Genomic DNA, 13,775 nt, shown 5'->3' with positions numbered 1-13,775 from the left:
AATAGCTATGTAACATATTTATGAAAAAAATATTTTTTAACCTTATAATAACTGAAATAAAATTTCAAGTTATTTCTTAATGTATGCAAAAGTGAAAATACTTATGCCATAAAAATATTGATTTATTTATGTTCAATAATTGCCGAAATAAACAGTTTTTTGTGTCTCCTGTAAAGTAGGTTAAAAACACATAGCGAAATTTGCACGCGCAGCGACGATAAATACTTCGTTTAAATTTCAATGGCCTACACGGAATGTGGTGTGCAGAACGAGGACAAACTTCTTTGGCACACTGTTTAATCGAATTGCTACAAATTATGATCTGTTCAGCGCATTTGTTTATCTTTTGGATATAAGCTTTCCACAAACCATTTTTTATAAGAGTTAGTTTTTCTTCCTGCTATTAATAAACTCTGAAAAGAGCATGTTAAGAATTTATCTCGCACACTGTTTTAAAAAGCTACCCTTTTGTGGTCGTAGTTCTGCGCACATTCTATTCGGTATTTTCTCTCCTTACACATTGTATTTTTTTAAATTTTTGGACATTTTGTTTGAAAAATGTTTTTGGCGCGATAATTTTGCATTCATTATTAAGTATTTAAAACTGTGTGTACGTTTACACATATAGGTATACACATATAGGTAATAATACGTGGTGGAGGATTTTTTAGAGGGATTGTTTAAAAACTTTCTCTCGGTAAATAATAGGTAATGGAAGGTGCATGAACTGTTAACCATAGATGTTAACTAGGACTACCTACTGGGAAACGAAGACGCTGGCAACCTGTATTTATAAAAAACGTAAACGTGGAATAGGTAAATATTCAATTAATAAATTAATTGAATTTTAAAGCTTAATCGTACAAAATTCGGCATTACGTTTAAATTAAGATCAAAACTGGAAAAAGGTGTGTGTTGAATATGTTAATTAGATAAATGTTATTACAGCAGCATCCCAGAGCTCCTTTAAACTTTCAATGGACATCCTGAAATATTGATACGCACGTATCCAATTTAGGTATAGGTATATCGAAAACAAAGTGTAACTGTGTACCATAAGTATAAATTAACGAAATACAATACGTACTTATTGTCTGTTCAGCTCACGAGAAAAGAGACAAAGATTTTTACGGTTAATTTAATAATGTGAAAGTTATAGTTATAGCTGTTTAAGTACAAATGAATCATCAAGACAGTTTACAATTTCTTAATGTGTTCATCAGGTGAATGAAACAAATACAAATAAATACGTAAATTATACTGCTTCTCCAGACATTAGATGAGCTTTCTTCGTCACCGAAACCTGTCAAAAATAAAACCATGTTAGAATCACGTAAAATGTTTCTCATATGTCACGGTAATTTTAATTCAATTGTCATCATCCTCCTTGCGTTATCCCGGCGTTTGCCGCGGCTCATGGGAGCCTGGGGTCCGCTGCGACAACTAATCCCAAGATTTGGCGTAGGCACTAGTTTTACGAAAGCGACTGCCATCTGACCTTCCAACCCGAAGGGTAACTAGGCCTTATTGGAATTAGTCCGGTTTCCTCACGATGTTTTCCTTCACCGAAAAGCGACTGGCAAATATCAAATGACATTTCGCACATAAGTTTGGAAAAACTCATTGGTACGAGCCGGGGTTCGAACCCGCGACCTCCGGATTGAAAGTCGCACGCTCTTACCGCTAGGCCACCAGCGCTTTTTAATTCAATTGTATGTTATAATATTCAAAAGAGTATAAGATACAAGTTTTTTTTTTCAATCATAAATGGGCTTACTCTTGAAAGCCTATAAGGCAAATACGTGGCCTAAGATGGAATGAGCTCGCCCAAAAGATCACCTGTTCACCCTAGATTTGAAGGTTGCCTTATGGGACGGACGGAAGGTTATATTATGGGCTCGGACATATAGCAGCCGGCAAGGAATTCCACTCTTTGGCAGTGCGCATAAGAAAAGGAGAAGCAAAGCGCTTCGAGTGAATTCGCGGAATATAAGTAAATGCCCTTACGGAACTAACTTGTTCCGTTTATTGTCCTTTGAGTCGTCGGCAACCCGAACCCTCCTTAGAACTTGCACACTCCTTTTTACTGTGTACTTAACACAGCAAAAGGGAATGTACAAGTTTCTAATGGGGTGGCAACGCGTATGTGACACTGTTTGAGTTGCAGGCGTCCATAGGTTACGGTGACCGCTTTACATCAGGCGGGCCGTATACTTGTTTGCCACCGACGTAGTATATAAAAAAAAAAATGAAAACATATGATCTTTATATTTAAATTTTCCTTTGCATTGTAAGTTTATGAAAAATTGCTTAGCGTGATAATTATCGCACTAGTGCGGTAAAACACCGCCATATATACTGAAAGATAATAATTACCATATGTCCGTATTTGTTCACCGTAGACTTCTCCTTGAAAGTTGGAACTTACAGCATCATTGGAAGCAGAGTTTTCTTGACGTCCTGTAATATAATAGTCCATTACGATACTAGTGCGAAAAAAAGGAAGTTCTAAACGAGTGGCGATAAATTAAAACACGACCGGAGGGAGAGTTTTAAATCGTACAAGTTACGAATTTCATTTTCGCACATGTATCTTACGACGGTTTTCAGTACAGATGGCCCTCCGAAGTTTCGACCTGACATATAATGAACCACTTCTCGCACTAGTGCGTAGAAAAAGCACCATCTGTACTGAAATAATACATTACGATACAAGAGTGCTAACTCGGTCATCACACACTAGGCAACATGTATGTCTAAAGTCCTAATACTCGCGGCTTCATCGCCTTACATATATTAGCAATTAGATATAATCTTAACTCGATTGTGTGTAGTATCCTAGAATTCCTACATTATGAGTTTAATAGCAGTTTAATATTATCACGTCAAATTATATATCACGTAATGCTTATAATATGATACCTACCTTTTTTCTTGAATGTTTGGTTGTCCAAAATTACTTTTGGCGTCGTGGAAAACGCTGAAGGTGGCGCCGGTATTTCTAAAATACGAATAGGTAAATTAAAATTAATTATGAAATTCCGCCATAATAATCTACTAATTAACTTAAATGTTCATTTACCGTCCAATTTAATAATGCCGTCAGTCTCTCCTAGAGAATTCTTGGCTATACACTTGTAGAAGCCAAAATCTTCCTTGGTAATGTTTCTTATCTTGAGCATCATGAACTTGTTGTAGCCGCTGTCCATGGGAAAAGCTTCGTACTTGCCACCTATAATTTCCATTTCTGCTTAAATGGTAAATCTCTGTATCTTACAATTTTGATGAAATTCTAGGAGTTTGTGTGATAGTATTGGGTGTATTGTGTAATCATAGTTGAGTATGGTAATCACTAATCATAAATGTTAAACTGACTTTGATAAGAAAAGCTTCAGTAACCTTCCATCTACCGTCTAAACAAAACGTATGCATTTTACTTCATCAGTATTACGACTTTAACTGCACCCACAGAGAACAGTTTGCTTTTTAACTACCTAGTTTTACATTTAATCAAATTGTTTGGTGCGGGAAATATTCCAAAAAGTTCCTATGTGTCGATAAAGCGCAATTCACAGTCGTATTTCATTCAGTAACTTTCTATTCAGCACGAGTGAATAAATTCGGGACGCTTCGATTCAGCTTCCATCGATACAAGAGAAACTATTTTCATTATGAAGCCATAAATCAAGAACACAATCGCGCCATATTGTATTTGATATACTCGTATCTAAATGACAATATGTTTTATACGAATAACGTGGGGTTAATTTAGATATGCACGAGTGGAAGCGTGTGATTTCAGAAGCTCGTGTTTGTATAGCGGCGTGTATTACCAGATATGATCATATCTCCCCGGTCGGTGGTCCAGTAGTTTATTGAGGAGGGGTATGCTTCGGTGTGACACTCCAGGGTAACATCTTGACCTATGTATGCTCCTTCCAACTGGTTTGGTATTGATAACATCGGTGGAACTAAAAATATAATAGAAAATTAGTAACCGGTAGATTATGTACAGAAAGAAAAGAATCATGTAAGTAAAACATATATTTTCTTTGCATATAGTTTCTATAGATAGACTATCGTATCGATCGTTCACGCGATCGAGCATTACTATCTTAACTTGGGTACTATCCCAGTAATTTTAGGGATCAAAAGCATGGCGAACTGAATAATCACATAATAATTCCTTCATGAGACTTTAGTATAGGAATGACACAGTGAAATTGTTCCGAAAGGGTCGGAATATACTCACATTGCACCATTAGCATAATTCGCTTGCTTATGGACGGCGGCACCCCGTTCGATGCTATACATAGATACGCCCCCATGTGGAGTCGAGACACCTTGGCTATGGTTAGGGTTTCTCCGTCCACAACGCTTACTGTTGACAAAATCATGATTTGTTTTATGAAACAATATTTTCGTTATAATTGTTTTGTTTGTACATTTGACCAACACGATAAAGTCTCTCAACTTTGTCTTGTTTTTGTTGTTAATAAAAGTAAACATTTATATTCTTGTAAACCCATATAATATTGTAAAGGAAGAAACAATAAAAAGACATCTAGGTACGTATTCTTTATTATTGTTCTCCTCAGGCAGGCAAGCATGGTCACGCGATAAATGATAAAACATCAGGACGTCCCTATCGCACTATTTGTAAGTGCAATAGGGACGGCCTGATGTTTTATCGTTTATCGCGCGACCATGCTATCGGTGCTGATAGACAAGCACGGTCGCGCGATAAATGATAAAACATCAGGACGTCCCTATCGCACTATTTGTAAGTATGATTGCCTGCCAGGTTTTTCTATTTAGTTGTTGGTGTAGGTACACAGCCCGTCATTAAAGATGATTTTTGTTCAATTATTGACTTCTGGATAGTTACATTTCATTGGGAAAATTTGCGAATCGCTTGTTACGGGTGGCTAAATCGTCGCCTTTATTTGTGTGTGCAATGATATTGTACTTTCAAACATGTACATTTCTAACTTGCCTGGGATATGTACTAAAATTAACTTGTGCAACTTTGTCTTGTGACAAGCCATAACGCCCATAATGTTTCAATTTTAGAACACATAGATAGGTACATAAAAACCATCTGTAATTATCACAGGTTACAAAACAGCTTAGATGCATTGTTTACCTGATTCTCCATTATAATTGAAGTCCTGGCCATCTTCGCGGCGCCACATGACGTAGGGCTCGGGGTAGCCGCTGGCGCGACACACCAAGGTCACGTCGGAGCCCTCACGCACCACCATGTCCGTCGATGTCATGTTGTCGATGATTGATGGCGGCACTAAACAATAACAAATTGTCTAAACCTCACATAATTACGACAGAAAACCGATGATAAAGATAAGACATTGAATGTCGTTTTTGTGTTTCAGTCACACAAATAAAGTTATTTATGCTGTTCATAATTACTCCTGATATAAATCTACATGGTGACGGTATTTTAATAGACATTTAAATAATAGCCAATCAGAATAAACTAATTAGTGAATAAAGATCTTGACCACGCTAACTTTGCAGCATGAGAATTCACACAAATCTCTCTAAACTCCATACAGGTACACGCACCATTTTCCATGAAAACTTAGTGCAGTACGAATCGAGAATCGTATACAGATGTAGTAGGAAGAGTACAAGACGTACTGACACTGTCTGAACAAGCAAGACAAATACGAATATATCCGGAAAAATACGAAGAAAAATCTGTTCGCACTATATGTTTACATAGATCTTCACGAGGCCTTGTCATATCATTAAAGGTAAGAAAATTGACAAGTACTTATGCAAGTCATTGACGTTATCATACATTACGAGTACACCGTTTGTACAAAGTAACGCGTGGGTTCATAAGATGGGACGTAGGTTTGCAATTAGGGAAACTTTAAAGGCAACACCTAATCTATTAAGTTTATTAAAACTTTTACATGTAGTTTTAGATGTGACAAAAGCAATGTCATTCTTACATAGATAGACTGATTTCCAATAAGTAATAGTATATTGTGCAACAAGGGAGGTAAGGGGGATTTTGTCAAGGAGTGTTAATAACTCGCGACAGCCGCAGGCTGGAGAGAGTAATAGACACGAGTTTACAAAATCCTTACCTCCTGAGTTACAGACAATATTTTTTATCACATTTGAGAGGAAAACACAGAAAAAAAAATCATAAGGCAAAACCTTCAATGAATGGCGGTGTTGTGCTGCTCGTTGCTATGGCAACGCGGTCAAGCGCAAATCGAGATGGCCGTCACAATTTCCTGCCAGATTGCAAATTATAACGATTTATCTACGTGAAATTTACGAAATAAATGTAAAACACACTGAAATAATTGTAAAACATAAATAAAATGCATTTTTCATAACGTATAATATTTTTTTATAGCTTAATAGTCAAATTTTAGTGGTGCAAAAAAAAATCCTTGGCTGATTGACACATCCTTTGCCTGAAGTATTATACGGATTGTATTAATTTTTAAAACTAAATCCATTATTCCCTTGGGAATAAAATAGTACATTATTCTTCAGTACGTAGACGCAATGAGACCTTTAAACAGCAAATGTGATGAAATAGTACATTACGATACAAGTGCGTAAAAAAGGAAGTTCAAAACGAGTGGCGATAAATTAAAACACGACCGAAGGGAGTGTTTTAAATCGACACGAGTTAGAGAGTCGAAACTTCGGAGAGCCATCTGTACTGAAAAACGTCGTTCGATACACGTGCGAAAAGGAAATTCGTAACTCGTGTCGATTTAAGACACTCCCTTCGGTCGTGTTTTAATTTATCGCCACTCGTTTCGAACTTCCTCTTTTACGCACTTGTATCGAAATGTACTATTTTCTACTTGTCGACTGTAATCTGTCAATTAGGACGCCACAGGCTAAACTATAAGTGCTAACTTTTCAGTGTTGGATACTCTGTGGCAGTTCCGACTCAATTATAATAAGCTCATTATAGTTGACTTTAGTTAACTGTAATAATTTCAAAAATAGAACTTCATAGAATTTCTATACTAATTTGCGATACCTGGCAAATTTTCCTGCATCTGAAACACATTTTTTTTATCTGTCGCGTTATCGGCCAATCAGAGACGGTTATTACAAACAATTGGTTGCTAGGTAATTCGATGTTGATACAACGGTGAACGACTCTATTACCATTAATTTTAACTTGCATGAATGATGATATTTCCGTCCATTGATGATGAAGATGATGACTCGTAGAAAAAGTATTGTATACAATAGTGATATAATTAAGCTTTTCACTCTCGTACCGTACTATTAGGCCACTCAGCAAGCTTCGTGGCCTAAACATGGTACTCGACTGAAAAGCTTTGTATTATATCACGATTGTATAATAGTACATTACGAAGGGAGTGTTTTAAATCGACACGAGTTACGAATTTCCTTTTCGCACGTGTATCGTACGACGTTTTTCAGTACATATGGCACTCCGAAGTTTCGACCTGGCATATAATGAACCACTTCTCGCACTAGTGCGTAAAAAAACACCATCTGTACTGAAAAATACTATTTCATTACCCTCACACACTAAATGTGCTAACAAGCAGGTGGAGCGTGAGTTATAGAAAAAGCGTTCTCTAGTTATGAAATTTCTAGTACTGTACTTTTTTTATTCTACGTCCGTGGCAAACAAGCATACGGTCCACCTGATGGAACGCGGTCACTGTAACCTATGGACGCCTGCAACTCAAGGAGTGTCACATGCGCGATGTCAACCCATTAGAAACTTGTACACTCCCTTTTGCTGTGTACAAGTTCCAAGGAGGGTTCGGGTTGCCGACGACTCAAAGAACAATAGACGGAACAAATTAGTTCCGTAGGTCCTTCCGTCACCGTCACCAGTACACCGCACCTTCGTTGAGTTCTGGCAGCCTTACTCACTGGCAGGAACACAACACTAAGAGTAGCTAGGTATTTGGCGGTCTTCTGTAAGGCGGAGGTACTTCCCCAGTGGGCTCTGCTCTAGATTCGATCGATATGATATCCGCTGTGCTGTGCCCTACCACACAAAGCGGTACTTAACTTTTTACATCTATATAGATAGTTTTTACATTGTGTGTGATGAAAAACATCATGTAACTTGGGGCGTAAGAATATTGCAAACTCGAATCTTTAAATCGCGACGGCTTGCCGGAGCTCCTGACTTCCTCTGGTTAGCAATATTCAACTTCCACCTCTTGTTGCACAATGTACTATTTTTACAGGCGTTATTCACTTGTGCCTTGTAACAGGATACTTAGTGAAAAATCAAAGCTTGAAGGATTTTAACATCAGCTTTTTCTATGGTAACTGTATTTGAGTAATCCACTTCTTATATATTAAGAAAGCAAGTCTAATATTTATAAGCATTTTGAATTAGATATATATTAAAATATATTTCAGATTTAATAATGATTACGGAATCTTGGAATTAATTTTAGCTTATTAGAAACTACTCAATTACGCATATTAGGTACCTAATGGAGTAATATCAAGTTGAGGTTTAGTGTTGGAATTTTCATAATGTTGTATTTTTGTGTATACCACAAAAATACAACCTGTTTTTATTGATTTCCGTTAACTTTAAGGGAAGGTGCTTTGCGTCAAATACAATTAATTACTCTAAGAAACTAGTGTCTTAACTCGTACTGTTAGCTAGTTAAAAAAAATCCTATTATAATCCTAGTATTATTTGTTATGACATGTGCCGTCAGATACTTGTCACTAACTTCCATTTTATTCTTAATGATTATGATTGTATGAAAACGATAAAAATATACAGGGTGATTCATGAGTCGAGAGCAGGAGTGAACAGGGTACTGGGGAGGGTCACACTGAGCAACTTTCATAATGGGGCAACACTAAATTGTGATATATTTTTTTCTTAACTATGACTTAATTGATAGTTAATCATCAATTAAGTCATAATTAGAACGTAATTGATAATTAGCTATCAATTAAGTACTTATCAATTAAGTCATAGTTAAGAAAAATAATCACAATTCAGTGTTGCCCCATTATGAAAATTGCTCAGCGTGACCCTCCCCAGTACCCTGTTCACTCCTGCTCACGACTCATGAATCACCCTGTATATGTATATTTTTTAATTTAACTCAAACAAAAAAAGTGATATACCTGGAGGTTCCTGATAATGATAAATAATGCACTTAACGACGTATCGAATTTAACGAAAAATTAAAATAGAGCACGATGCATAGTTATATTTAATGTGTTCTAAAATGCATGATTTTTTTCTTTTAACGCGAAAGCAATATAGACAATGGTTTTCTGACTCTGGGTAACCGAACTGGCAGACAACATCGTGTGTAATATTACACGAACTATTTGGAGCCTCTAAAAATAGTAAAACAAATATTTAACATCAATTTAAATACTAAATCAGTGTTAGAAGTTAAATAGGCCAAATCATATTCATACAAATATGTAATTATTGGTAAATTTTATATGACAATTTTACTATTGGAAAGGTACACTATTTGTGAAACCCTTATGGTAAAAAATAAATAAATAAAATGTTCTCTGTAAAACTCGCCATGATCCTGTTTTTCACAGTTTTCCGCCATTTCATCTTAATCCTTAAATAATTAATAGTAAATCATAATACTATTTTTTTATTATTTATTAAAAACTAATAAACAATGAATAGTAATTAAGTAATAAATGTGACTTTGAATAGTTACATATAATTTACATACTCATTTAATGAACTTATAAGCTAGTATTATGAAATTCTGAACGCTTAAAAATTCAAAAAGAGGTGCTTAGCATGCGCGTTCGCTTCGGGACCAAAACATTTGACGACCGGTATGGCCCAGTGGGTCTAAAATCTTGAATACTTCATTCGTGCTAGAGAAATAAATATCTAGGTATAGTCATGAATATATCTTCATACTAAGAATCGTACCTCATTTTTTTAGCGCCACCTATTAAATACTATCATAACTACACTGATGATGCCTACAAATTATAATTTTTTTCAAAATGTGTATTGACGTCATAATATATCATGATATTAAAATCAAGAAGCATGTCATTTGTTCTTATAAAATATAAAAACACGCAAAAATGTTTAGGAAAAATATGATTTTGGCCATTTCCAGGCTGCAAAACAGCGCCAGCTAGTTTTAAGAGGGCTTTCATGTGAAAAATAGTGAAATCGCAACCGAGCGTTTAATCAGCTTTCCGAGTAGTTTACAAATATATAACATATTATAGGACTTTTTCTACTTAGTCTAACATAATATAAGAAAATGTCCAGAAGTTGCAATAATTGCGACGGGGAAGGCTCGTTTTCAAAAAAATTGCCAAAAATATAAGGCATAAGAGCAATTTTAGTAAACGTTGCAGATTAATTTTGTACGAAAATAACTCCGATGTGATGTAGATTTTCAAAGAAATTGTCACTTAATGTTAGGTAATTTCTGAAAAAAATTTAATTCGTCTTAGCCTTGTTTACTCTTTTTTAAAACCTTATAATAAAAATGTAGTCTGAGAAGTTTGTAGTACAGGATATACGTATTATAAAATTACCAGTTTCAGTATTCCAAATTGTCCAAATTTTACAAATAAGATCGACTAATCCAGCGCTATACGCGGGTTTTCCTAAACGTGCATCAGAGAAAAATTCATAATTAATTTACTGAGTTAGTTTTCTAAAATCCAGTCTGATAAGCATCAAGATGATAAGATGCTCTAATTGAAACTTGAATTAAATATATCTATTGGAGTCAGAAACAACTGACAAAAAATAAATATCTACAATATTGATGGAATTATTCGGATTCTTGGTTTAGCAAATGCTTGCGTAACAAATGCTTAAATGAAAACTTACTTGGCTTTGTCTGTCTTGGTATTATATCATCCTTTATTATACATTGTCTGTCCCACAACACAAGCCTTGAGCTTAACGTGGGGCGTAATCAATCTGTGTAATGATATCCTACAATATTTATATTTATTTATTGATATCCTTACCGAGACGTTGTGCTTTTTTGTTAGTTTTTTTAAGACGTTAGCCAAAGAAACAAAAATGTCAAATATTTACAAAACAACATTGTAGTAACTAAATTAAAACTAAAAATGCTCCAAAAGCTAAGCTAAATTAAAGTACTTATCTAAATTGGCCCCATTTATAGTTATCACTGAACAACACACTGAACGGAAGAGATAGTTGCAAAATAATGAACTTCAATCCATGACCGTCCTCATGATATCCGGACACTATTCATTGCAGTATAAATATAAGGGGGAGGGTCCAATAAAAGTTAGTTTCACTTTTTTCAAAATAACACTAGGCACAATTTACTAACTAAAATTAATTTTAATCAAAATATGTAAAAAAATGTCATATCTTCAATTATGGAACCGATAAAAGGAAAATAGTGACGACATTTTTATGGAGAAGCGGCTGTCTCCAAGTGCTCAAATGCGCGTTTTTAAGATTCTTAGCAAACAACTTTATTATGATGTGTTGCTGTCCAGAGGCAGAGTCTTATTTCGCCAGCAGTGTAGGAAAATCTAGGCTTTGAAAATATATGTAGGGATGTACTTACCAACGACCTGCAGGTATCCCTTCCTGGAGCGCATGGGGTCGGTGTTGATCTGGCACATGTACAGTCAGCTGCAGAGAAAAGTAGACCCCCTTGCATACAAATTTGTATGGCAGGGAGTCTCCTTTTCTCTGCAGCTGACTGTACCAGCCGCGGTCCACCTCCTGCACGCTCTTGATGTGCAGGTACCACGAGCGGTGGTCGTTGTACGACAGGCTGATGCGCGGGTTCTGCGTGATGATGTTGTGGTGGATGCTCAGCGTCGTCTGCGTGTCAACGCGGACCCAGGCCACCTGCCATGGTTTATATATACAGATATACTCACCAACTACCTGCAGGTATCCCTTCCTGGCCCCGTAGCCGAATGGCATTTCTCCGACGCCAAACGAAAGCGATACGCCGCTGGCTCTGTCGCGCCAATACGCAAGCGCGATAGAGATAGATATCTACTAGCGCTTCGTTTCGTGAGCGTTTCGTGAGCGATTGTGCCATTCGGCTAGCCACCCTGGAGCGCATGGGGTCGGTGTTGACCTGGCACATGTACCAGCCGCGGTCCACCTCCTGCACGCTCTTGATGTGCAGGTACCACGAGCGGTGGTCGTTGTACGACAGGCTGATGCGCGGGTTCTGCGTGATGACGTTGTGGTGGATGCTCAGGATCGTCTGCGTGTCAACGCGGACCCAGCCCACCTGCCATGGTTTATATATGGTTCCCCTTGTTTTGGCATAATTTTACAATCGAGAATTCTTTTTGGCATAATCTATATTGGCATAATTCACCTTTCGCATAATCTGTTATGGCATAGTATAGTTACGCATAATTTGTCTAGGCATATTTTTGTTTGTCCGAATATATTTCATGCATAAAGGTTATTCGCCGAATGGTTTTTATGCATAAATTATTTCTGCATAACATGGTTTAGTGGAAATTTACTACGCAGAATTTTTATCATGGGTAATACTACTATATTAATGTTGCAGTTCTAACCTAACCGAAATTCTTGACAAAATGTTTTATTTGTTGAGGTCGCAGTTCTAACCTAACCAAACCGACTCTCTTAACAGCATTTAGTATGGGTGGATATTCTGATTTTAAGAAATATGCCAAATACAATTATGCGAATTAATTTTATTCATAAAAACAATCGGCGTAAACAGAATTATGCGAACTTATTTTCGGACAATGTGTTATTCGTATTATTTTCGATTATGACAAATAAGTTTTCTGCCAAATTAACATTCGGCGAAAATCGATTATGCGAAGTCTGTTATGCGAAAATCGTTTCGGACAATTAAAGTTATGCCAAATAGAGGGAACCCGGCATATGTACCAGCCGCGGTCCACCTCCTGCACGCTCTTGATGTGCAGGTACCACGAGCGGTGGTCGTTGTACGACAGGCTGATGCGCGGGTTCTGCGTGATGATGTTGTGGTGGATGCTCAGGATCGTCTGCGTGTCAACGCGGACCCAGGCCACCTGCCATGGTTTATATATACAGATATACTCACCAACTACCTGCAGGTATCCCTTCCTGGAGCGCATGGGGTCGGTGTTGACCTGGCACATGTACCAGCCGCGGTCCACCTCCTGCACGCTCTTGATGTGCAGGTACCACGAGCGGTGGTCGTTGTACGACAGGCTGATGCGCGGGTTCTGCGTGATGATGTTGTGGTGGATGCTCAGAATCGTCTGCGTGTCCATTCGGACCCATGCCACCTGCCATGATTAAATAAGTCAGAGACTTTCACTGGGTGATACTTATTTCTACCTTGTGAAAGATATCGTCACTATACTTTAAAAAAAAACTTGTATCTTCGTTTGTCAATGAAAAGAAAATTGTAGTAAGTATGTATGGAATGCATATAGACATACTGCGTTTTAACTTTGAGGAGCAGCGTGAGATACGAGATTTTTTCAAAGTAGTGACGATATACAAGTACATTCTGAAATGGACGCACTCTTAATGGTATGTGGAAATAGGATTATTATCACAAGCCAAATCTTACTCTATTTTAAAATACGGGTATTACCTACTTCAAAATTAAAGCACTGTTAAATTTTCTTACATAACAACAACAACAACAAATCAAAATATTTGTTATAAATAATATAGTTGCGTTTGTTTACATAAGTTATGACCGTTAGGCCTGATTTAGACGGCGTGCAAACTCGCATGCGATTTTAGT

At 36.9% G+C, this 13,775-nt stretch overlaps 1 protein-coding gene across 5 annotated transcripts in view; it reads right to left on the bottom strand.

The window, feature by feature from the left end:
* Positions 1 to 223: 223 nt before the first annotated feature.
* Positions 224 to 13,775, bottom strand: part of LOC125236427 (lachesin-like) — a 148,897-nt gene continuing 135,345 nt past the window's right edge. For 4 of the 5 annotated variants that reach the window (XM_048143253.1, XM_048143260.1, XM_048143232.1 and 1 more), the window contains 8 exons: positions 13,098 to 13,305; positions 5,147 to 5,302; positions 4,253 to 4,381; positions 3,834 to 3,971; positions 3,083 to 3,247; positions 2,927 to 3,001; positions 2,377 to 2,460; positions 224 to 1,303 (listed from right to left, as the gene is read on the bottom strand). In XM_048143253.1, the coding sequence (XP_047999210.1) occupies positions 1,188 to 1,303; positions 2,377 to 2,460; positions 2,927 to 3,001; positions 3,083 to 3,247; positions 3,834 to 3,971; positions 4,253 to 4,381; positions 5,147 to 5,302; positions 13,098 to 13,305 (1,071 nt within the window). In that variant the 3' untranslated portion in view covers positions 224 to 1,187. The remainder of the gene's footprint in view (positions 1,304 to 2,376; positions 2,461 to 2,926; positions 3,002 to 3,082; positions 3,248 to 3,833; positions 3,972 to 4,252; positions 4,382 to 5,146; positions 5,303 to 13,097; positions 13,306 to 13,775) is intronic. The other variant, XM_048143240.1, reaches the window with a different exon arrangement.

Source organism: Leguminivora glycinivorella, chromosome 2 (genome assembly GCF_023078275.1).
Source record: "Leguminivora glycinivorella isolate SPB_JAAS2020 chromosome 2, LegGlyc_1.1, whole genome shotgun sequence".
Taxonomy (NCBI): domain Eukaryota; kingdom Metazoa; phylum Arthropoda; class Insecta; order Lepidoptera; family Tortricidae; genus Leguminivora; species Leguminivora glycinivorella.
This window is presented reverse-complemented; position numbering and strand designations above follow the sequence as displayed.